This window comes from Haliaeetus albicilla, chromosome Z, assembly GCF_947461875.1.
Source record: "Haliaeetus albicilla chromosome Z, bHalAlb1.1, whole genome shotgun sequence".
In the NCBI taxonomy this organism is placed as follows: Eukaryota; Metazoa; Chordata; class Aves; order Accipitriformes; family Accipitridae; genus Haliaeetus; species Haliaeetus albicilla.
The window spans coordinates 63930267-63956091 of NC_091516.1; the positions used below are offsets into that span (position 1 = coordinate 63930267).

General features: G+C 39.4%; 2 protein-coding genes across 5 annotated transcripts; one reads left to right on the top strand and one right to left on the bottom strand.

Annotated features, from left to right (window-relative positions):
* The first annotated feature begins 143 nt into the window (after positions 1-143).
* FAM151B (family with sequence similarity 151 member B) lies at positions 144-23518 on the top strand. 4 transcript variants are annotated; one of them, XM_069777439.1, is made up of 8 exons: positions 144-335; positions 475-600; positions 2458-2623; positions 6937-7154; positions 8917-9052; positions 11265-11347; positions 15040-15122; positions 16325-23518. In XM_069777439.1, exons 1-7 carry the CDS (start codon positions 317-319, stop codon positions 15072-15074), a joined length of 783 nt encoding a protein of 260 aa, XP_069633540.1. In that variant the 5' UTR covers positions 144-316; the 3' UTR covers positions 15075-15122; positions 16325-23518. The 4 variants fall into 4 exon arrangements, with proteins under 4 accessions (XP_069633540.1, XP_069633541.1, XP_069633539.1 ...); XM_069777440.1 differs by lacking the exons at positions 11265-11347; positions 15040-15122; positions 16325-23518 and adding an exon at positions 10514-11258 and having other exon boundaries at positions 145-335; XM_069777438.1 differs by lacking the exons at positions 15040-15122; positions 16325-23518 and having other exon boundaries at positions 151-335; positions 11265-14718.
* ANKRD34B (ankyrin repeat domain 34B) lies at positions 22870-24528 on the bottom strand. Its single transcript, XM_009930100.2, has one exon. It carries the CDS (start codon positions 24415-24417, stop codon positions 22870-22872), a length of 1548 nt encoding a protein of 515 aa, XP_009928402.1. The 5' UTR covers positions 24418-24528.
* Between the last annotated feature and the right edge of the window lie 1297 nt (positions 24529-25825).

Sequence of the window (25825 nt, forward strand, 5' to 3'; positions counted from 1 at the left end):
TTTGCGGCGTTCCGGGCGCTCTCCTCGCAGTCCCTCTCCCGTTTGTGCTAATCGCCGGGGGGTGCGGTGTCCCGGCGGGCCGCCCGTTCCGCTTCCTGCGGAAACCCCCCCCGCTGTCCTCGCCGCCGGCGGCCGGGACCGAGGGCCCTCGCCGCCCCGCCCCGGGCCGGGGAGCGGCGGCAGCCCCGCGGGGCCCGGCCCGGCAGCCGGCGGCGCTCCCTTCCTCCCCTTCCTCCCCTTCCTCCCCTCCCCTCGGCGGGCGGAGGAGCGCACCCCCCACCCCCGCCGCAGCGGCGGGGTGGGCCCCGGCGAGGCGATGGCGGACGAGGCGCAGGGTAAGAGCTGGGCGGCGGGCAGCCGGCCGCCGCCTCCTCCTCCCCTGCCGCCGCCGCCGCCTCTCCCCGCGGTCCCGCGGTGGGGGGTGCACCTGCGGCCGCCGGTGCTGAGGGGAGGTCTCCCTTCGCGCTGCGGCAGGCGGCTGGAGCGAGGAGGCGGTGGATCACTTCCTGAGGTGGCGGCGCATCGGAGCGAGGGACGGGGCGGCCATCAGGTGGTTCCACGCCGCCAACGGCAAGGCCCGAGCCGGGGAGGCCGCGAGAAGTAAGTGCGAGCCGCTGACGGCCGGCCCGGCCCGGCCCGGCCTTGGGGTGGCCGCCTCGGCGTTAACCTTGAGGGGGGGCGGCGGGAGGGGGCCTGTGCGCGCCGTGAGGCGCTGCCGCTTCGTCTTCCAGGCGAGGCCCGTGGCGGGACGGCCGCCTGCCCCTGCGAACCGGCCGGCCGGCATCGCGAAGGCCGGCGGGAGGAGGTTGGGAGGAGGTGCCCTTTTATCAGGCAAAACTCGCTTGGTTGCAAAAAGGCAGCCGGCTTCCAGGCCTGCAGGCCCTCTCTCTCGGGGCAGACCTTCAGATTAACTGAGCTCTTCGTCCCCTACCAGCAGACCAGAGCCACAGTTAAGGAGCCTTCTGGTTTCACGCACTCGAGCTGAGCGTATCTGGAGTGTTGTTCAGTTTATGTGTTTGCACGGCAGGACACAAAAGCTGCTGCTGCTGCTGCTGCAGGTGAAAGCGGTTTCTCGGATGGAGTTGCAGCGAGGTGAGACCGCAGCTCCAATACGCCAGCCTGGGCAGCAGCGGTCAAGTTGTCCCTGTTCTTTCCTGCTTGTTCTCGTGGGAAGCCGCCCATTCCATTGTGCTGACGCTTCTATTTGCGGATCTGCTCTGGAAAACAGAAAATGGAAATGACCTGACTGAAAGTCCTTTGATCCTTCCTCCCTTCCTTCCATCCCTCCCTCCCTCCCTCCGTCCGGCGGGGTTCGGTTTAAGGGCTGTTTAGAAGGACAGCAGGCAGAGGAGCAAAACCTTTTGGAAAGTTACTGTAACTCTCAAGCTGGCTTTGCCCCAGGTGCCTGCCGGTTGAGGAGCAGCTGCAGTGCCATGAGGATTAGGTGCTTGTGACGGCTTTGTCGGGGCTATACTGCAAAACTTGTCCCCCCTTCCTGGAACAGTTAGGGATTCCTGAGTAGTTTTGATCCTATGTGGATGGATCTTCTTCTGAGTCTCTTTAGGATGATTCGAGATTGTGTAATGTTGTAACACACTGGGTAATATTTCTTGGAATCTACCGGACAGTTTTAATACTGCTTTTCCCCCCTATTTTGTTCAAGGTGGTTAAAGTATTTCAGGTTATTTGTGAGCAGTTTCCTTCAGTGAATTTTAATTTAATTTATGTGAATATCAGGGAAATAAATAATTTATTTATGTAATTTTATATCTAATTTGCTTTCTATTGACTGTATAATTATGATTTTCTTTTTTATTGTTATTTCAGTCTAAGTAACTCTATATATTGAATTCTCTGCAAAGCTGGTAGCACTGCTCAGGCTCTCAGATGCTTCTCATCATAGCAAGCTGTTTTCAAGAGTTTCCAGCACTCCTAAGATTTCCACTCACTTGTCTTGTGTTTCAGCTACCATTTTCATGGCAGATGTTGCTGGCTGGCTGACTTTTTTTTAAAGTTTTGGCTGAGGTGGGTTGGTCAGTTTTGAGGATGAGACAAGGGGAGTACTCAGTCTCTGCCCCTGCTAAAATCTTGTGGTCACCTTTTCTCTAAAAGGCTCTGTCTGGAAGCCTGTTTTAAGAGGAAAAGATTTGAAAATTAGCATGAGTGGATTTACATTTTGGATATTCATTTTGCTGTTCCTCTAAACAAAACGTGATTACTTGGCCAAATGTATCTACAAAAACCAATTTTCACGTGCTTGTAGATTTCTGAAGAGTTTAGTGGCTAAAGTACCCAAACAAATGCATCTCTGTTGCTTCACAGACAGCAACTTGTACTGGGTAGTGTAAGTGTGCACAGTCCAGTGTACAAAGACTTGTGCTATAATTGTTACTCTGAAGCAGACACTGGAACTATTGGATTTGCTTCTGTTAGAGCATTCATTTTTTGAATCAACAGGTGATGTTCACATGATAGAAGCAGATGTCCTTCTTCGTGGTGGCAAGGGAGGTAATGGAGACCCTATCATGGCTCACCCACCTGAAACAGACAGTGACAACACATTGCAGGAATGGCTAAAAGAGATTGTCAACACAGATAAAGGCGTCAAGCTGGATTTTAAGAGGTATCTCAAGACAAAAACATTTTTATATTGTTTGCATTCTTACTAACTAACAATTTTACAGGTAGTGTTAACTATCCTTTGGTGATGGTAGACCAAACTTTTTTTGCTGTGTGATTTAGTGTAATGCATTCCTTCCTGAACAGAAAATGAGGAACCATAATCAGTATTACTAAATGCATTGCAAGAATAAAAGCTTTAAAAGTCTTTTGAACTACAAGTAATGATTTCATATTCAGTGAATTAGTTACTGAGTTGCTATTGAGCAAAGTTTTCCCATCGGGAAAACTGAAATGATAGTGCCTGTCTGGAAAGCTCCTGTCAGTTTTTGGCTTTCCCAAAGAAGTTGGGAAAGACAACCTTCTGACTGGGAATTCAGACAGTGGTTCCCAGGCTGCAAATGGGGCTGAGCCCCCGGGTCTCTCTGCCTGCCAGCGCACAGGTCTGTCGTGCTGTCATCTAGCTTTCTGGTGTCATTCTGTACCATGGAAGGCGAATGAAAGTGTCAAGGTTTTTCAAGGAGCTTCTGAAAAGCCAGCTCCTGTTCCAGGTCTGCTGAAGTTCGTAATAATTTAGAAACATCATCCCATACCAGCATGAATATCTTTATTTTCCCAGAGCTTCCCCACCCCACCCCAAAGGAGAGGAATTCTGTTTCCTGGTCAGCTCCAATGCTAACTAATCTATTGGGGTTGTCTCAATTCAAGAATCAGGTGTACTCCTTTGAATATCTGATCTCATACTGTCACGACCCAGACTGGACAGACCAGGGAGTCGTGACACCAAACGATCAGTTAAAGATTTTATTCATGACAGAAGCAAACTGAACTGGGGAGGCGTGATAGTAGGTGGCAGGGTTTCTCACAACAGGAATTGTCATAGGACTACTTCTGTAAACCATGTCACCATATACATCGATTCAGGGAAGAAGGAGATCCCTCCCGTTGGGTCAGGAGGTTCAGAGCAGACCCCCTTGCTTTCCAGACTCCTCCTCAGAGAAGGGCCCAGGGGCGGCTGGATCTACTCTTAGTCTCAGACTTGGTCAACGGTTTATATCTTGAAACGGATGAGGTGTAGGGATTGTGGAAAAGGAAAAGGAAAGAGAGAAGAAGAAAGAGGGAGAAAAAGGAAGAGAGAAAGATTTCACTGGTCCTGGGTCCAGCGTTGGTTCAGTCAGCCAAGGGGTCCAGTCCCAGTGGGCTTGCGCAGCTGGGGCTTCAGTTGGTGTCCTTTTATCATCCTTGCCCTTCCTTCGGGCAGGCACCCAAATTCGTGGGGTTAATGAGCAGTTTGTGAGCCTTTGGGCTTGGGGGTCGTTTGGGGAGTAACTTCTCCTTCCCTGCAGACCTGGCCGTTGTTTGATCTTTGTATCAGAACAGCTTATCAGAACAGGGAGCTGTGCACCCTCCAGCATGCCCTCCCCCTCCTGTTGCTGATGTCTGAGCTGATGGGCTTTTCACCTTGGTTCCTTGCTGTGCAGGTTTGTCTTTAAGCAGAACTTGCCCCATCACAATGTTTGAGACATTAACTCTTTCAGTCTCTCACACATACCACATGATGTGGTGTTAGATTCCTTCAGCATGGTTTGTAATACAAAAAAGTCATCTTGCTTTTTGTGTGGTGAGATGCATGTATATTGAAGTAAATTCAGTTTCTTTGGTCTAACATTAATTACATTTTAGAGATTCATTTAGAATTTTAACCATTAGCTGTTTCATTTTCTTTAATGGAAAATACACGTGAAAACCCCATGAGATTGCCTTGAAGAGTTTGAAATGGGGTTTAGAGGGAGCTGTGATTTTCAGACATACACTTCTGCAACTCCTAACTTTAGCTTTGTCTGAATTTGCACATAAAATGTCTTATTTTTGCAGCAGATGGTGAATCCACCCACACATTAAAAAGAGCTTCATCAATGCCTAAGTATGGTATAGAAATGCAAAAAAAAAAAAAAATGCTAGGTAGTTGTGAAACGTGATTTATACCTGTTGTTCTGTGTAATGCAATCACAGTTTTCATGTGGAAGTTCATGAAAGTACAAAAGATGAGGGCAGGCTAAATCCTTTTATTGTTACAGAATCTGTAAATGTCTGCCTGGATGGAGAAGGGAAAGGACAAGAGAATTAGGTGTTTGTTTGTGTTTATTTGTTGGTTGTTTTTTTTTGTTTTCTTTCTTCATTTTAATTATTTTTTAAATTAATTTTAAAACATCTACCTCTTGTTTTTCCACAAAGAATTTCCAGCCAAGTGCAGTGATTAAAAAGTTTTTAAAATTATGTTGCATTATGGAAGTCTAATTGTACAAAAGCAATTTATTTTACTGTTTAAAACATAAAAGCACACAGTGCACATATAGTCAAAAGAGTGATAACAGAATTTGATGTTCTTTGGGGTAATATTTCTTTGGATACCATTGCTGAATTTTTGAAGGTTGTTTCAACAGCACTTAAAAATAAGTGTTTTGTATATTTCTGCTCTATGTCAGTTTGACTGACCGCATAATCAATTTCCTGCTGGCTTTATCTACAGAAATGAATGTATTCTGCAAAAGGACTTCAGAGTCCCACTTCAAAAATGCCAGAGTCATTCAACATGGAGTCAGCAATACATTTGAATTTTCCAAATGCTGTGCGATAGAAGCAGTGCTGTCTGGCTTTGGTTTTTTTGTTTGTTTATTTCAAGAGATGCTGCTTTGGGCTTTTTTCTCTTTACATTATCTTGTACTTTGTCATAAAAAGGAAGGCATTCCACTGGCTTCAACAATCCCTTGTATATGGGAAAATGTGAACTGTTCTGGCCTCAGACAACATGAGAAATACTTATGCCAGTAATGTCAACTCGAGCCGTCACTAGGTTTTTTCTAAGAAGACTCGAGCTAGTACTGAAAGTGTTGGGTGGAACTCCTGCCACTATGCAGCTTTCTCAACAATATAAAAGTTAAAATGTACAAACTGACTTTTCACAGGAAACAACACGGGCAGCTCAGGGGACAGTTTTTGGCTTTCGAGCTAACCTAACGTAGCAGCTGGCTGCCATTCCCATTTTTGGCCCCAAATCCTTACACGATTCATCTGACCTCATCATGAGCCAGGTTAGGGAATAAGTTGTTACCATCCCTACAAAACTGAAGTTTACCACTTAATGCCCCTGAACTCTGCCACTGCTGCCAAGGCAAGCATCAGCACTGGTGCGAGAGGCTGGAAACACACAGCTAGGAATTGGGAAGATACAATGGCCTTGGCCTTGGGAATCGGGAAGATAGGGTAGCGGTTAACCATCATCTGTGTTGTTCAGCCAGGCACCTGTGGAGCATGTAGCCTGTCGTTTATATCCGTGTAAGCCAGAACAGTGGTGATCCTCTCCTTGCTCTTCCCTTCCTTTTCCTGGTGCTGCTGTGACACCCAGAGGGACCACTTCACGATGTTGAACAGGGAAACTTACCATGCAGAACAACATGAAGAATTTTCTGTTGGCTCAGTTCTGTATTGGGTTTCTGAAAGATTTCAAGGAAAAGCCACTAGAAGATGGCTTATTCAGAGCTTTTCACGACTCGCAGGAGGAAACACAGGTCCTTGCTATTAATAAGGATATCACAACTGTGACTATAATGATTTTGAATTCCTGAATGTTACATAAAGTGTTAATTAATTTGCTGTGAGAGAAAAAAAATATGTCTCTTCTTGGCATTCATTCCTTTTCCCCATTATTCCACATTTCCTATCCTTCCACAGTACTGCTGTTTTGACAGATTTGGTAGGATAGAGGAAGGTTATTGGTTGCCTTCTAGTTATGCTTTTTCTTTTGATTTGAGAGAACAGTGAGTATATGTGACTGAAGGTATTCTGTTAAATGCTTACAAGTGGTGCTACATTGGTTGCTCAAGTGACTGCATCTCATACTTAATAATTAGCTGTAGGATGAACATCTGATGGGCAGACCACTTCATGCTACCACTACCATGCCACACTTCTGAGCTGTGGGAACAACCACTACAAAAGTGTTGGAGCCTGCAGTGGCTTCCTTAATTAAAATCCTTCCTAATAGTTCAGTAACATCCAAGTCTTAACAGGGCAGGAGTTAGAAGAGCCGTGAGGTAAGAGCTACAAAGCAGTTCATATTGGGCAGCAGGGAGGCAAGAGGCTTACGCTACTGTACGCCAGCAGTAGTAGTCACCTGATGGTAAAAGGGGTCCTCAGCATTTTCTATCTTGCTTACAGGGACAGTTTCATTAACGTACCCATCTATATATGTACTGTACATTTCGCGTCCTCAATCAGAGTGAGGTGTTTCATCTCGCCCATGTGTTATTGGTACAGTCTAGAAGCCGTACGGCCTTCCTTGGAGCTTCTTGAACATGTGAAGCAGCATTTGAGGCGACCCGTTTGGATCAATGCGGACATCCTACCAGGACCTAATGGAAATAATGCTGTAGTGGATGCAAAAGGGTTCCTTGACACTGTCTCTTCATTTTTCCCAACTGTAACCTTATCGCTGGGATGGACAACTGGCTGGCACCCTGACAAACATAATAAAGGTAAAGATAGAAAATGTAATGCTTACACTGCATAGTTTATTTTCTTCAAATGTATTTCATAATTGATTGAAAATAAGTTATATGCCACCTGGTCAGTTTGAAAATAATAGTGAGTGTGATAAGAATTATTTTCTTTGTTGGTGTATATTTGATAGTGTTTTATAGCAGTTACTTCAATGTATCAGTTGCAGTAGAACTGCATAAAAAAATGATGTTTTTGTTGTTAAACAGGATTTTGTTCTTGAACTCATTCGCACATATTGAGGAATTTTGGGGGACAAATTGCTCACGCCTTGTTTCAGGTAGTCTGCTCCCTGAATCCTAGGAGGATTGGTTCAGTAATCAGAATTGTGGCACATTTCCTGAAGAAAAATAGATTAGGTGGAAATGTAAAACCCTATCAGTGTGCTTTTGCAGTAGATAACTGAAATAAAATTCTAGATCAACATTGTTTTTAACATTTCATTTCTGTTGAATAATTGAATTTTTGCAATAAGTTTTCCAATTTATTGATGTTAGTAACTTTCTAAAATCTCAGTTTTGAGAATCTAATTGAGGTTTCTTATTGTTAGTCCCTGACTTGAATTTAGATTCTGAACGTGTAACCATTATCTTAGGGTCCTTTCCACAGGATTCCTCTCATAATTCTCATAGCTGCTTTCTTAGGGTGTTTCACTCCAGTGCACATGCATTTGTGTGCAGTGGCATAGTCCCTGCCAATATTGTCTCTGACTACAACGGCAAAATTGTACACCTTTCCAAATTGCTAATTGTTTATCAGCAAGTTTTAATACTGTGTTACGAGGGTTTTGTTGTCTGTTACAACGTAATTTTATTAAACTGTGTAGTACTTTGTCCAAAGTATTTTCAGTGCAGTAAAAAGTTCCTGGAAATATGTACTGGAAATATTGTACTGAGTCATCTTTTTTAATAAATGTAACTTTATCTCCATTCTAAATTTCAGTTTATGGTGATGCTAATTAAGGATATGCTGTAAGACACGAGAAAAACAGCTTATTTGACTGATTTCAACTACAAGTTGCTGTTTGTCCAACAAAACCTGTTTTTTTAAGATTTGCTGCTTTAAGTCTTTTCAGTCACAACATTGCATATGAGTACTTGAGAAAAAATTACTAACAGTTGTTACTGAAGTTAAGATTTTTGTAGCCTGTAGAAATAAGAGAGTATTAAATACCATTTTAACTAGCTCCAGTACTTGTAAAAATCTCAACAGCAGGCAATTCAAGCATTTTAGATTGCTCGATTTTAGCATTTTTTAAGTACAAAATTTTTTACATGCTTTATTTCTCTATAATTTCAAGTCTTCTATTGCATTAATTCCATTTTTTTTCTAAATTTTTCAAAATGTTTCTGTTTTTTAAGGGTCACTATCAAGTTAAAATTAGTCCATGTTGAAGTCAATGGCAACACTGTTTTTTAGAGAGAGAGCAAAGATACAATTTCCTGGACATTAGAAAATGTCACATTCTATAACTGTATGTAAAATAACACTGCAATTAATAGAAATAAAGATTTTCAGAATAAGTTTATTTCTTGATATCAGTATTGCTTTTCCCCTCTGGGACAGTGACATTTTGTATTTATAATGATTTACTGATTTAATTTTAGAGTTATCTCATTTTCACAAAACCCATGTTTACCCTTGTATTATCTTGCAGCCTAAGCATTCTAGAATTTATTGTGTCTTTATAGAGGTTGTATTTGTGAAGAAATCTTTTTAATCAAATGGTCTTTATTGTAGGCTATGATTGGATGATGGTGAAAGAAATGGCTCAGATATGCAATAGACTTTCCCAGCCTGTAACTTTCCCTGTAAGAGCAGCATTAGTACGACAGTCAATATCTCAGCTGCGTTGGTTAATGCAACAGTCGGATAGGTAAGTTTGAGGGCCTTTATTTTTATCTGTCTTTATTACAAAGGCACGTAATTGTTTATATTAAATGTAGCACAGTTATGTGTACATACTTATCCCAATTATGTTGGAAATACTTTTTCTTCTGAATTATCCCTTCAGTTTTTTAATTCCTTCAGTTCTTACATTGTGTTGTCATACAGAAGTGGTCACTATTCATTTCTTTAATAAAATTCCAAAAGCCTGTTCTAAAATTACTTAATATAGGTAGAGAATCTTATGTCAGTTTGTAATCCAGTTGCACTCTGAGCATTTCATAAGGCTAATGTAGTTTAATAGACCAAGTAGTTGGATGTTGCAATTTGGAATTAATTGAATTGAAATACTTACATTTTATAGATACTTTTTATTGGATTCAGTATTTGTATTTTCTGAAATAAAGTGGCGTAAAAACATTAAAGGTAATTCTTAGGTTGGAAGTTAATGAGTGTGTTATGAAGCTGATTTTGCTTAGGTACTTGAGGTACATTCAGTGGTTTCCAAACACTGACTTAATATTTCCTTCTAAATATAGTTCTTACAAACCCATAACAATTTCATATGAAAAAACTTAGTTACATGTAATAGAATGAGAATAAAACCTGCTTTGTACGTACTGTGTTTTGCTAATCTTTTTCACCTACTCTGTCTAGCTACAATTTAATAAAGTTGTTCCTTAAACATCAACCAAGGTCAAAGACCAAGAAAGAAAAATTAAGACAGTGACTTGTATGGAAAATGTCTAAGTAATTAGAGACAACAGGGTGGAAAAAATAAAGTGCTTTTTTTCTCATTTATAGTGGTGAATCAAGAAATTAGAATTAAACATTTGAAACTGGGAAACTAATTCCAAAATATTATGTTAAGAGTATGTCTTATGAATTGTGCCATTCTCAAATATGTCCTCATTGGATACAAGCATTATTTCCACTGAAATACTAGAATTTTCTCTTTTACCTCAGCATAAAAATCCTGATTTTTCTTAGTAGCATGATTAGAAGACAGAAATTCCTGAGCCAGTTTTGCTGACATACAACTAAATTCTGATTTTCTGTATTTTAGATTAATACAGTTTCAATAAACAAAGGGGAAAAATGAAGTATTTGTCATGTGGAGACTGTGGAGGGCAGTGCTTTTAACTTTAAATGATACTTTGAAGTTCTTCAGGTTTTTTTAAGAGTTCTATAAAGTCTATGCAATTAATGAGAAAAGTGTGTGTGATAAAGTACAGAAGATACATTCAGTTTATCAGGTGGCATTACTACACATCACGTAGGTGACAAAACACAGAGAATGAAAGTCATGTGCGACTGAGATTGCCTCATACTTTCTGTTACAGTGCTCTGCTTGTAACTATTTATTACTTTGTCAAACTTCAAATGCTCAGCCTGGTAAATTTCTTTGCTGGATATCTGCCTAAGATTTTTTTATTTTGTTCCTTGCTAGGTTTGGCAGAACAGTTCACACAAGGACCAGGCTACAGATAAATTGTTCTGGGTGGCTTTAGGATTGTCCACCTTAAAAATTTTGCAGTCCTCCTTGGGAAGTTCCAGCAAGTTTAGCTCTAGGAGCAAGAATGTGAAGTTTGACTGGAGCCAAATTGTGTGACTTACCTCCATAATGAAGAACTAAAAAATGTGTCAAAGGAATAGACCTCTGCAAATTTTAGTTTGCATGTGTCAAATAGTGGTTTATTTAAAGACTATCAGTAGTATTCTTCAGCTAGTCTGTCTGTACCAAGCATTCTGTGTGCCCTGTGTGCAAACTAGGATGTGTTTGATCATGCCTGTTTCTGCGGGTAGCGTTTTGATCTAGCAATTGTTTTTCCCAGGAACTTGAAGTCACTGTGGTAAGAAGATAGGAGAGACTCTCCATGCTGTCGGTTTTAGCACAAATGCAGGGTAGAGGGTGATGACTTACCTGGATGTAGAGGGGTGGGGAGGGCAGGGACATATAAAACTGTTAATTCTGATAGTTCATAAATAGTGGTTGCTTAACTTTGAAATGTGAAGGAGATTAAGTTTTTTGGTATTTAATTACATTGCTAAAATTAAGATAACCTAGTCCTAAATATTTTTAGGAGCTTATTAGTGCAACATCTTTCTGTCTTACATGCTTTGTCTTAAGATAATAACATATTCTTTTCTTCTCTTTCTCTCTTTTTTTTTTCTTTTTTATTTCCTTTTTTTTGATATAGATACAGCCTCACTGTTTGGACAGGAAAGGAAGATCTGTATTCTGTAGAAGATTTGCTTTACATCCGAGAAAACTTTGATAAAAGTAGGGTTTATTATGACATCTTAGAGCCACAGAATTCTGAATTCAAAAAAGCCATAGGAGTAGAATAGTAAATACAAAGCAGGCAAACTCTGACCTTATAATACTTAGCCTCGTTAAACATGAAGATTTCTTGTTCAGGGAAATGTATTTTCCTTCCCGAAAAAAATGTGTAAAATGCAGCCATGGTCACTGGAGGTGTTTTTGTATAACACTTTATTGAATGGCTTCTCAAATAGAAATTTAATGCCTTCTTTAATAGGTCAGAATTGTTACTTACTCGTAATAGGCATGTTCCCTCTCATTCACCCAGTGGTGTGTAGTAAAGGCTACTCACGTTACTTAAATACACTGGTACTTCTTCCCTGCAAGCATATAAAGGGGAGAATGGCCCCAGGTGATAGTTGTGGACCAAGGTACTTTGCTACTATCTGCTTTTGCATAAGACAAAATCTACAGGACACTCAGTCTCTACCAAAGCCTGTTTTCGGTTTTTATAGGGGAGGGCAAGAGTCAAGACTGTATTAAATACAGAACTATGCAGTTCCGAAAGGGGTTATTTTGTAGCTCATCTTGATACACTCCATTTTTAATGCCACTGCAATTGATAATGTTCTCACTCCTGGCTAACAGAAGATTCTGTTTGCTGAATGTGGAGAGTAGGATCTGTAATGCTGCACATTCCAGGGAGAAAGAATGGGGTTTTTTTCTGAATTATAACCGACCAGGTTCTCTGTAACCTGGTGATTGTGCGTTCCACACCATGGCTTGCCTCTGTGCTTTCTGAGCCATCAGCAGCATAGTCCTTGGATTGTGAGAAGGCTGAGTTGCAGTTGTAGCTGCACTGTAGGAGGTGCTGGGGCAAACAGAGCCCCCAAAATGAAGAATAATCCTGTCCTGTACCTAGAGCACAAAGATGGATTACAGTGAGGCATACATCAGACAGCATCAAAAGAGCTATAGTGTTCCATAAAAGAGAAGTGCTGGTGATTTTTTCAAGAGTTTGAAACTAAATTTTAAGTATAACAGGAGTTAGGTAAAACATTCAGCTGCAGTCTTTCTGAAAGCTAGAGGCTCTAAGAATGAAATAGCTGTACAGTGATTAGTGCTTACAGCAAAAATTATACATTTCCTTGTTAGCAGTTATTTTCTACGTTCTTCTAGTTTGTGCACCTTTTTAATTCTCAGAATACAATTTCACAAATTTTCAAAAGTAGAACTTCCCTTTGAGAAAAACTAAAATCATTGCAACCCTGCTTATCACCGTGCAGGAAGAGTCTGACCTGTTTCATTTGAAGCATTTTGTGCTTCTTCTGCTTCTACATCCCTTAAAATTAATACAGATACTGACATCTGTGCAGATTGAGACACAAGCTGTGTGTTCTTGCCTTCTGCCAAACAGTACAAAGGCTTTTTTTCACAGTGACAGAGGAGATTCTGATTTCTAAATGAAAGCTGATTCTAGGAAGAGACTTGTTCTCCTTTTCCCACTCTTCTCACATGCTTCCTGCAGGAATTGTGTTAACTTTGATGTTTTACACAACGCTGGACAGGCTGTTAGTACTAAAGAGTTAAATACAGCAATTTTTGGTTCTTACATAGCATTAGTACAACTGTGATAGAAAAGTTAGTTGTATTTATTAATCCTAAATCTTGAAATGTGGTGATTTCATGCAGTCATTAAAAATCAAGATTCCTGCTTGTTACCTACATTCCTTCGCCAGGTTTATCTAATAATTGTTTTACGTTCTTGAGGGGTAGAACTTTCATCATTTTTGTTACCTACTAAGATACAATATACTTGGATAAAATTAGGAAATATTTTTCCAAATAAGGAAAATAACTATCTAGTTGGAATAGTTAAACAGAGTACTTAATTTAATTTACACAGTCAGTGTGAATTGCAGTAACCACCAAAAGGTCAAGTTTGGCAGTGTGATTGCTTTTAATGAATTGGGATAAATTACGTATTTTTTAGTTCACTGTGACAACATGATCTGATCTGAACAGATTTAACCTCTCAATTCATTACAGCATCGCTTTCTTTGAGCTTTGCATGCACACTTTGCTATACCATGGGAGGAAGAGAGGTTAACTGCTTCCTAACTGATCACAACTATGGAGAACATTTTAAACTCTTCAGAGACCCTTTTCTAACCCAGATCATTTTGACTAAAATGGGTTCAGGCGCTACTGCCTGAACATGTGTGCTAGCACATCTGATCACACGGTATCCTTTTCTGGATGGTGACCCTTTCACCAAACTCCCCTTCAGGGAGAACAGGATATATGAATGACCAAAGCTCCAGTTAAACCAAAGTTATAGACATTGCTTTGAATCTATAGTACATAAAATAAACTAGTAGGAAATAGTGTAGTTCAGAGGTTTTTATTTTCTGGATTATACCATTGAACAAGAAGCACTTAGGGGACATCAGCCAGCGTTTGGAATCAAATGCAACGTTAGCAAAATGAGTCAGGCAGTGTCTGAATAACAGAATTTGCTTTTTAGGGATGTAAAAGAAGCAGCTTGAGAACACATCGCTGTAGCCATGTTCATTTATTGAATGAAAGGTGTCATTAAAGAGCATTGATTTTTTTGTATTATTCTTACTGAACACTTTATTAGTTCTAGGCTTAGTCTAGATTTCTTTTCAAGATATTGCTGGTCATTCAGAAGCAGCAATACTTTCTAGCCATACATTTATTTTCAATAGATTTAAAGACAAGTATCTCGTTGTCCTTTTGCTCCACAATTTATGTAAACGTTTAGGACTGGAAGGGACTCCTAGATCTTGTTTCAGCTCCTTGTTGCAGGCAGTTACATTTACTGTCCTAAGGGATTTCGTCTTTCAGTGGGTTAGGCCTTTTTGTGTCCACACTGGCAAACTTTTCTGTTACTTAGAAACTTTTTCCCACTTACCAATTCTGACCTGAAGTATTAGGATTTGTTAAAACTGGTTAAACTATTACGTAAAAAAAAAATCAGTGCTTGCCAGAAGTATTTTTAAGGGTACAGACTTCATGGAAGAAATATCACCGAGTACTATATGTGGGTGTGAATAAATGGGGATATTCAGATAAAATTAAAAGAAGACATGATCTGGATTACCAGAAAAATTAATTAAGGTAACAAGACATGTAAAACTAGATTAAACAAAATGCTAGAAATTAACTCTCTGAAGCATTCTTGCAGTGACAGAAGGGTTTGACTGTATGGTGAATTTGATTATTCTGTATGGATTATCCTACATATCTGCATTTCTGTATGTATTTTTTATCCATGGATCTCTGTTAGTTTCCTGTGAAGTCGTTTCTGTTGTTCATGTCAGTCTGGGCTGACTTTCATGTAAATAAATTCATTTGAATTTGTTTCTCTGTTTTCATGCCAGTCTTCATGCAAATGCTCTGCTTCTGAAATAAGTTGTGTTAACTGTGGGGCTGGCAATAAGATAATAAAGCTGAGGTGAAAGCCAGTTATTTACTTGGTTGGAAGCGGGGATCTGTGGCAGGTCTATGTTACTCTAGCTGTTGCTGTCTCTCTCTTTTTTTTTTTTTTTTTTTTTTTTTTTAACCTTCTGTCAAGGATCTGTTCCTTGTACTTAGAACTTTTTTTAGGATCTATTAATTCTGCCACCTCTTTATGGAATCGTTTTCTCTCTCACTGTTGGCTCATGTCTGTTGATCTCTTTCAGCCAGGTCTTCAGACTTAATTGTCCTTGTTACATGAAAGATCTGGTTGACTTTAATGGAATTAGGTATTGTTCAGCATGTGCAGGTGAATTAATTGATTTATAAAACATTTCTAACTTACTGCAGGTGTAGTTCATGCTTTGTAGTTTTCTGTGAATTTGATGGAACTTAATAAATAAATAACGTTACAGAAAAGAATTGGCATCATTGGTCATGCACAACTACTCAATAATATCCTGCAGTAACATGTAAGTACACTGATTAAACCAAAACAGAAGCTAATATTCTGAGGTTTGTTTTGTTTAAATGTTTTATGGAATCGAAGAAAATGCCCCCAAAGACACATTTACCAAAAGCAGTTCTCCCCATCTTCATCTTCAGCATTCATTTGAAGAACTACTCAGTTTTGCCCTACTCTGACTGCAAAAAAAACCGCAGTCTTTTTCTTCAGTTAAAACCTTCAAATAAAAGCCTTTTGTTTTATTTATCAGCCAGCTGTCTGTGATTGGGCCATTTGCTAATGTTACCACAGACTTATTTCTGCACTGTCCATTAATGTTTGAGTCTGAGCACTGTAAAGCTTTCACTTGTGGTTTTTATTGTGCTTTGTCTGATTCCAGCACCTGGCACATGCTATCTTTTGTGCAACAGCCCCAGGAAGCTGTATTTTAACCTCCCAAGTCCCATTGTGCAGAACTGGGTTTACATAACATCCACTTCTGCAGCCCACCATCAGGAATTTACATTATTGGTGATGAAGAAGACAGAGCTAGGGAATTGCACAGAGAGACTTTATAACTCATTTAATAACTTGGTGATGAAATGGCCCTGTCCTTCCTTTTCTCTAAGAAAAAATACAGAATTTACAGTGTTGGGGAATTAAAAATGTTTGGGCTTGTTTGGGTTTTGTTTGTTTTTTAAAGGTTAGGGAGAGCCTATTAGAGTATTATGAATTGCATCCTGCATTATATCCAAGAGTCAGGGGAGCTTTTCCATAGATTTCTATGTTGTTCTAAAATTTCTTTCACTTGATTTAAAATTTTTCAATTTTCAGAGGGTATTTCTTTTAATAAGGGTAAAACTACTAACAGAAGAAAAGATATTAGGAAGTGTTTGGACAATTTTTTGAAGAAACATTTTTTCTATAAGCTTTATATTAATTAGAAACCTTTTTCTATCACAAAACTACTTAATTCCTTGAAATTTTAATTGAAACCCGAATTTGTATTGTTGTGTTTTGGTGTTCACAGACATTTCTTCTTTTATTTGGTTTTTTTTTTGTTAAAGGAGTACCTGTTTGCCTATGCAGTGTGACTCCCTGATACCTAGGCTTATCTTCTATGTATCAGCTTGTTACATTTACTGTCAGTTTTACCAAGAGTTTTATCTATAAATCTTGTACTAACTTATATGTAGAAGTGGGGCTGCTGGATAACATCCAAGCCAGGGGAGTGTATTAGTCTTCAGTTCTTTGCCTCACTTCTGGGGCATTGCTGGATGAGTTTTGGCATATGTCTTTGCAGTGAAGTAATCTGTTACTACCTTCTTCTAGCTACAATTACTTCTGACATGTTTTTACTGCAAATTACTGTAATTATTGTATCATTAACCTTTTAGTAGCATGGTTGAAGGAAATACTCACTCTATATTGCAGTTACTCCAAATTGTACTGGGGCATTAAGGTCTGTGTTCCCTTACACAGGAGCAGTAACTTCTGACAGATTGGTGCAATAAGCAGCAGGGGATAACATAGACTGCCACAGCAGAGCTTATTCATCAAAACCTGTAATAAAGAAGCATTATTTTTTTATTGTGTTTCCAGTAAAATTCAAAGTATTGTACTCTATCATCTTCTGAATTTGAACATCTAAATTTTTGGAGCAACTGTATGTTGTTTTTTAATATCTGTGTACTTTGGCTTGGTTCCCTTGAATTTTTCAGTGATCCTTCTGTCATTATAGCTGTTGCTTTCACTGCCTAATTGTGATTCCTCTCATTGCTGCAGTAGAAGAAAAAAAAAAAATTGCATATGCAAATTCATAATCTCAATGGGGATCTGTCCAAGCAGAATTAAAATGTGTTTTAAAAAGGTGTTCTCATTATTGTGTTTTTTAAATGTATGTACAGGTCAAGTTTGTATTTTAAAATGGACTAGCTTTTGAGAGAGAAGGCTGTGTAACCTGTGCCATCTGTGGCAGCTCGTGAAAGTGTTCAAAATTGCTAGCTGATGCCTTCAGGGAAAAAATACAGGAATTAATTACAGTTCATCAGCACACACCTGCATCTGGATTTCAGAAATTTGGGAATAAACTGGACTGTATACAATTCTAAAAAAACCCATTCACTGTTCAGTTTAAGATCTTCATGTGTTTTTTAAATGGCTGAACATAAATTAATTTTTCTTTCTGCTTGGGACAAAATCTCTGAATTAACATTAGATCTACAGTGCAGTGCTACCACAGGAGATGCCATCTTCCTGGTTAAATTTAAAATAGTGGTTTTGACTTCACGTTGATAACTCTCGAGTCTTCTGGTGCTTCCTTACATGTTGAACTGTTGACACCTTGGCTTCCTGAATCCCGGTTCAGATGAGCAGCATGGCTGAGGCAATCCCTCGTTTGAGCTGGAGGTTGGACGAGGCCTCCAGAGGTTCCTTTCAGCCTAGACCTTTTTTATGATTTATTGACACATTTCACCTGCTACATAGTACATACTACCATACAGGATTAATATGGATGCAGGAGGGGTTTTAAGTAAATCTTCTGTAATTCCTATAGTTCAGTTATTACAAACTTACTTTCATCTTTGTTGAGCTTTAACATATACTTGCAAGGAATTTAAGTAAAGAATTTGTACAAAGTTACTGAACTGCTCCTGTCACCAGAGTGCCTTGGCCCCTGATCAAAATCCTCGGGTTCAGTTGCCCATTCTGTACCGGCAGAAATAAACAAGTTTATGTTTTAATTGTGTGAAATGCCAAAGCCAAGGACATTCCTACATGGTCTGTGCTTTCTTTCAACCAGCTACACACACCATCAGCCAAGGAGATGCCTGTCTCAGATAACAGGTGTCCCTCTTTGAAGAAGAGGAATTTTGCATATATATCTATTTTAAAATAAGGTTAACTCGTGTAAAGGACCATAAGACCTGTTGTCTTTTAAAAAGGATTAATAGCTGGGTATTTTATCAGAACAATTAGTCACAAAAATTGGAATTTTATCCCTTTCACTCTGAAAAAAAACCAGCCTGAGTTTTCTTAAGATGTATCCTTATCAAAGCTGATCTCCTTGAAGGTGCTGCAGTGCCAGTAATAATTCAAGGTGAAAATGTGGGAGCAGGAAACACTGGGAAATATTTTACAAGAGGCATTCCTCCCGCTAGTTCTGGATTTCAACATTAATTAAAAAAAAAAAGCTTGTCCCTTTTATGAATACAGTGTGAACGTTTTTAGTAGGGTGGCTAATTGTGACTAATGTTAGCCTTTCTATAAGGAGCCATGCTCTTGTTACATGAACAAAATAGCCAACTAAATGGAATAATGGTTTACTTTTATAAATGCCTGATTTTAGTTGGAAAATTAATTAGCTGTACTGCATAACAGATGCAGAAAGACTAAGGCCTTATTAAGGACTGATGAGGAAAAAAAAGAGGAATTTAATGACTGCTTTAGTTTAATATTTTTCTCGTGTAGCTGCATCAAATTATGGCAATACTTTTTTGGAAGTGCTGCATAATTGTAAAAGACAAAAATCAAAACAAAGCAACTCCAAATGCCTTTCTCCTTAAAGCAAAAACAAACAAAAAGCGTGGGGAAGGATATTTTGAAAACTGTACTTTGAACACCACAGCTTAAACACAGCCTTGAAAACTGCTTTTCTACAGCATTGTGTAGTGACTTGCTGTTCTTAAATTTCTTAAACTGAAACTTCAGGTTTTTTAGATGAGCACTGTTTTTTGTGAGACCACCACTATTTGTCTAGAAGTTACTTTTGTTGTATGGTTTCACAGCATTTTGCAGAGAAAATGGAAACCAAAAGTAAAAAAATGTTTTTCACCTTTCTAAACGTACCACGTAGATTAAAAATCAATAATCTCATAGGTAATGTGTTTTACTGAAAGCTGTAACTTACATGGAAGGCATGGTTGCTCACAGAAGTGGCACTTCCATTTTATATAGTTTAAACGTTTAAGCATTTTATGCCATTATTCTTTCTACAAGTTAGAGTGGATGAGCTTTGCTAATTTTTCACTGTAAGGTGCAAGTCCAGATTGTTCTCTCTGGATGGGAAGCCACAGCTCTTAGAAGAAAACTAGCAAGGAAGAAGTTTCAGCTTGTGGTGATTTCTTTATCAAGATGCATCAAGAACACCTGAAAGGTATTTTGTTGTTTGTGAAGTTCAATGTTGCGGGCGGGGGATTAACATTAGGAATTCAGGTCTTGCTTCTCATTCTTTGCTTAAAAGACATTATGGATGACTGGAAAATGACAAAGATTAAGACTTCAAAGATGGCAGAAGTGTATCTCCACTGAAGTGGGACCACAGTAAGCTACCGACAGACAGAAAAAGCTTCTCTCACACAATACTTTGTACAAATTTAGCTATGTTGGATTAAATCTAATTAACTGTTCCAATTTTCCTCTATAGAGACAGCCTGAGAAACACTTAAGAGTGAGTACCTTTGGTAGTGACTCAGCGTCTCCTAAGTGGTGAGTAAAAGGATGTGTCTATGTCCATATTTCCTGAATGGGGGAAAAAATAACTTTTATTTATGCATTGTAGCAACATCAAGAGAACAAAACTGAATTGTTTTTCCTTTGAAGGTCACTTGTAACATTGATGCAACAATAAACATTAATGTTAACCTTTCACATTACTTCTGCATCAAAATTAAGCACAAAATACTGGCAACACTACAGAAGAACTTCACTTCTCAAGACATTTGCCATTTTCCTCTGTTTTCTAAGCATTTTGTAAAAAAAATACTGTTCCGGTTGAGGGAGCAGTAATCCCATACATGTAATTAATTTTAAAACCAATACAGCAGAAATCAGGCTTTGTACCTTCAGCAAAGATACCAGTTAGAACATCTGATCTCGTGATTTTTTCTAAAAAAAGAATTTGTATTTTTTTAAAGATATGTTTTTAGCTTCAAATATTTAACTTCATTATGAGATGAACAGACTACAAATTGCCAATTCCATTTATACTATCATAAAAACATTTGAAAAGTATATTGTGTTTGTATGTGGTGTTTGTAGGGACCAATTTGTACCCAGTTAATAATTTAATATTGGCATATGTTGTTCCACATAATTTATCTGCCATAAAAAGATTTCCATGTAATCCTTGTTTCTACCTGGTATATGCAGAAGCTGATCCAGCAACATCTCCTGAAGTAAGAGATAGAACCTGAATCAAATACTCCATCATCTTCACTACGTTTCCATGGGTATTTAATAGCTCTTAAGATGTACATAACTTCACTTTTGAAACTTTCTCATTTTTGGATGCTTAATGTGCCAACTCAGGTGTTTTTTTGTTTAACATAACATTCTTGTTTGTGTATGTACAGAGGCTAGAGTTTGCCAGCCAATCCATAAATGACCAAGAGTCTTTCAGTGGATGAATAGTCCATCTCCAGTTAAAAAAACCCAACGTTTTTGTGACTGGTACTGATTGCTCTTGAGGGGTGAGAAACAAAACAAGTGTGACAATTGTATCCGAGTAAGTCAAATGCAATAGCGTAGTGCAGCTCGCTGTGGGCCTTCCTAGCTGTCACCAGGATGCTACGCGTCCCAGGTTAGCAGAGCTGTGACGGGAGGAGCACAAAGGACACCACAGGTTTCAAGACCTGTATTTTGTGGGGAAGAATTAATTTTGACAGTTGCAATACAGATTTGCCTCTTTGCTTATTCTGGCTACCTTTGAGATCTTGGCCAGAGGATCAACGGTAAGATCATCTGCCTTCTAGCACTCATCACTAGAGATTGGAGAGATTTTGTTGCAAAATTGTTTTCAAGATTTAAATTTGTAGTTTCAGATCAGCACTTGATATACAGCTACTCTCTTGTGTAGAGATGTAAACCATACTCCTTTACTTTCTAGATGTCAGATGTGCCCTTCTTCAAAATGTGCATCTTATGAACTTTTGGACATTTTTGTATTTTTACATAAAAAGGTATTTACAGACACTGTACGTTTATCATCCACTTGAAATCATCTTACACTGAGGACAAAGCTAAATAACATCACAGTTATTTGTTAGGCAATGTCAGACTGGGTGAATTTTGACTGAACCTGCAAGAAGGCAGATAGTACCCACTGTGTATTTTCTGAAAAACGGTATCTCATTTCAGTATACAGAAATTCACATTATACAGACACAATTTCAAAACAATTAATTTCTATAACCTATGACAAAACAGAACACATTCAGTATTTCTCAGTCTCCAGAAGATGAGTTCTATAATCCTAAATGCAATACCAGAAATCAAGCATCTATGGAATATGCACAAAAACAGGGTAGATGTTTGGAATCACAGCACACTAAATGGGAAGGAAAAACAGATTTTAGATAGAGATACTTAAAAATATGCAAAAGCTTGGAGGCAAAGGAGTATTTCTCAGCTGTAAGAAATTCAGTCCTCTGCTTCAAATTAGGCAAAATGAGGACTTCCATCTCCCAGCTGAGTGTTGTAGCTGTTGGATTTTTTTTTTTAGGTGTGTCTGAGCAGGAGGACAGAGCCCTCCCTTGCTCCCAAGCATGTGTCAAGTGTCCTCGCTGATCAAGACAGCATCTGGATGTGTCCCACCCCCTCTATCTTTTCTTGAAAAGAAACCCAGGCCTGTGACTGGGGAGAAGTAGCTCCTGCATGATGTGGAGATCTCTGTTTTTTTGAGGAGTCTGGAACTACAGAAAGTAATGGACCCTAGTTTAGATACAACCTGTGCCTCCTCCCACCCTTCCTCTTTTTAAGCGAGCAGATTCCAGCAATCCAATAGCTTGAGAAGCCCAAGTTGATTGACATGCCTTATTGACAGTGTGAGCAAGATCTGGTCATTTTACATGAGATTATTCAGGACTTCTTGCCCGCTACGCTGGCTTGTTGACTCAGCTCCCAGGCGTTGTGTGCTGAACTTGAGATCTCCAGTGCTCTGCGGATCACACTGACTTCCAGTGGGCAGCAAGGTATCTGAAGCAGGCTCCCAGTCTTTAGCTGGAATTCCCTGGGCATAGCTATGCATGCAACACAGCTCTGCAACAGGAATTTTATTGACTGTGTATTGTCTCTTTACATGCAGTAAAGCCCCTGAAGCCAGAAGACACTGCCTATGTGCACTTGCCACTGGCCACCTGTTGTGCACACTGGTTGTGTCTGGGATTTCTGGATATTGCACAACTTGGACAGAGTCAGTCTGGTGTCCAGCATCACAGTCAGATGTTTCAAGTTCCCAAATTCCACGTGTAGCACCATTCTGGGTGCAGAAAGGGTACCTGTTTGGGGAAACCTAGGAGGGATAGTATTTCCAACCTAAAATGAGAACTGCAGTGCCTAAGACCCGTTGTGGGTTCAGCCTGTCACGGGTAAAGTTTCAGTGCTGAAGTTGAAAACATTATGGAAACTGTATAATAAATAGTCCTCAGTTTGCAGAAAGCAGCATCATTAGTTAAGTGTATCTTTTCATGTAGTGTCTGAGCTATTTAACTCATTCCAAGGCAGAGAGCTTTACACCACAGACCTGCTATCTTTTGTGATATGTATCATTACAATCAAGTAGTGCAGTGAATATGTACATATCGTAAAGATTTTGTAACTCTTTAATCCCCTGTTAAAAATTCATTAATTGCTTAATCTGGTCAGTCTGTAATGACTGCCTCCGTAGCACTTGTGTATTTTTGGTCTCCCTAGGCAAAGCAGGTGCTGCTGGTATTAAGGGTTTTTGTCCACAGGAAACCATCCCAGGAACCTTGTTTATGAAAGTAATATCTGGAATTGCGGGGTGAGGATTCACCTTCAGTGGTGGAAGAAAACCTGGTCTTGTGTGAGCATAATGATCCAACAATAAGGCTCCTGAGCCATGTCTTTCTAGACAAGCTTTATTGCTCCTGCTCAGAGTAACAGGAGGTGTGTTCTCCAGTACTTCTCTAGAACTTGGTAACAAAGAGTGAGATGGAGAAAGAATCTTTTTCTTTGCTATCACTGACTTACTGTCTTCTGCAGCAGCAGGACTTAGAATAGTAAACTGAGAATCAGAGCTGTAGTGATTTGTTCCTAAATTCCTTCTCTGGATAATACTGCTGAGGTTTGAAACAAAGCTGATTTGTCCTGAACTGGCATCCTTACCCATAGGAATCCCACTGGGGTTATGATTCTCTTCAACACAAGGAGTCTGAGAGTTCATCTCTTCATATGATAATTTCCTTGATCCAGTTTGATCAAAGGTTTTCAATAAATGAGCAGTGTCTTTTATGTCAATACTTTGGTGTCTGGTGATGAATTTCTTTGACAAGGCAAGGCCATTGATTTTAAAAGAGAGTTCTTTTGGAGTAATATCCTTAAGTTCCTTTTTTAAAGAGGCAATTTTATTCTGGTGAAACAGTGACGGGGAGCCCTTTACCCAATGCTCAGACTGTAGCCGCTGCACTTGTGCCAGCCTGGAGCCTACTTTCGTTGAGCTGGATTTTCTTTTCGGTGAAACTGTTTGAGATGAATTGTCCACTCTTCGTGGATGATCCAGCTCTTTAAAGCTCAATAGTGCTTTTTGAGTTTCATTTGAACTTGAAAATGGGAATGGAGAGGTTTTCAGTTCTATTTCTGATGGGGAAATGCAACCAGTTGGGGAATGGCATTCCTCGAGGTCTGCAGGAGGCATGTTCAGGTACTGCTTCGTTTTTTGCCTTCCTGATGGGGACTTGTCTGTTGTGATGATGATGACTTCTTTTCCTTGTGCCCTGCAGGCATTGAGAAGAATTTTCAAGGTCTCTTTGTCTTCAGAGTTTATTGCATACACAAGTGCAGAGCAGTTGGAGTGATCTTGCAGGCTTAGGTCAGCTCCACTTTTCAGTAGCAGAGAGACCACTTCAGGGCCTGCTTTTTCCAAACAAGCATGCATCAAGGCTGTCTTTCCAGATTTGTCCTGTATGTTCGGATCAGCCTTGTTTTCCAGTAGGTATTTAACCATCTTTGCCTTGCTGGCACTCTGGGAGTCCACATGTTTTGTCTTACAAGCAATCATTAACGGAGTTTCACCTCTGTCATTGCTCTCGTTGATGTAGGCACCATGCTCTAGTAACAGCCTGGTGAGGCGAAGGCGGCTTTGATAGACAGCTCTTATCAGGGAGTTCCCCTCCGCTGGCAAGTCCGCCATTTTGGTCATCACACTTGTCACACACCTTCCTAGTGGCTGGAAAGAACACCTGGTTTCCAGAGAAAGCAAAGAGGCCCCCCAGAAAAAAGAAAATAGAAGAAAAGAGATTTAACTGTACAAACTGCTCCTGTAAACACCCCCATACTTTGTGAAAAGAGTATGAAGGGGGGGGGGGGGGCTATTCCCACCTCCTAGACTTCAAGAAATGCATTAAAAATTTACAATAATAATTTTCTGAGGTAATCACAACCTTTATAGATGCTTAAAGCATGGCTGTCACCTTTTTTTTCCCCTCCCTTTTGTCATACTCTGCCAAATAGGCTGCAAAAAAGTTTAATTCTCCACACTCTAATGGCTTTATACTGACTACACCCAAGTGGCTGTGCTACAGTTGTACCACTCCTGATTTTTATCAGTGCAAGAAGCAAGAACTGAATGAATCCTGCAGCACTTTTTTCCACTTATGTGAGATAGAATAAGTGAATGTGACACTATCTCACAAAATGACAATGCTAAACATCTAGAAATTAGAATCGCAGAACCATAGAATCATAGAATATCTCAAGTTGGAAGGGACCCATAAGGATCATCAAGTCCAACTGGGACTCAGCTGGGAAGTTCGTCCTGGCCCCTGGGAAGACTTAGTGAGAAAAAGAAAGTTCATGGGTCTTAATGAGAAAAGCAAGCATGGTAAAATATTTTTTTTACCTAAGAAGAAAGTGTTAAATGGCTAGAAAATAAATATTATTGTATTTTATAGAAGTAATTACATCTGTGGAAGTACACTACCTTCCTTATGCTCCTTTGAAAACATACTAGTCTGAGTGAAACAGCATAAACGAAGTGATGCACAGCCTGTCCCACTCATTGTGGGTATCAGTGGGCTGAGATGAGTCCTGTACCTGGGCAGACAGTATCAGCTCTAAAACAAAAGAAACATTTGACAGCATCAAAGAAAAGCTGGAAGTTTCACACAAAAAACCTAAGAGCTTAATGTGGTATAAATAATGAAAGGTTTTGTATGAATGTATACCTACATACATGCAACTAGTACAATTAATTTTTTTTTATTTATGTCTTTTATGTACTTGCTTACCCATATGTAGGGAAAATCTTCAGACAAAAAAAAAAATCAATATTTAACAGTTGACAGAGCAATATAATTCCAAGACAAGATTAGACATGGATATGAAAATTACATTTGTTTATTTACAGTATATTTGCAGAGAAGTAAAAATGTTTAATTAGTTTAACTGCAAAGGAAATTAACAGAGACTTATATTTATTTACCATTGAAAGCACTAGTCACATTCTGGTGAATAACTGAAGAGCAGTAATTTTGTTCTGTTTTTCTTTGATACTGGAGTTTTACTTTGATTTCCAAAATCAAAGGGTGGTATCAATGTAGTTCATTCCA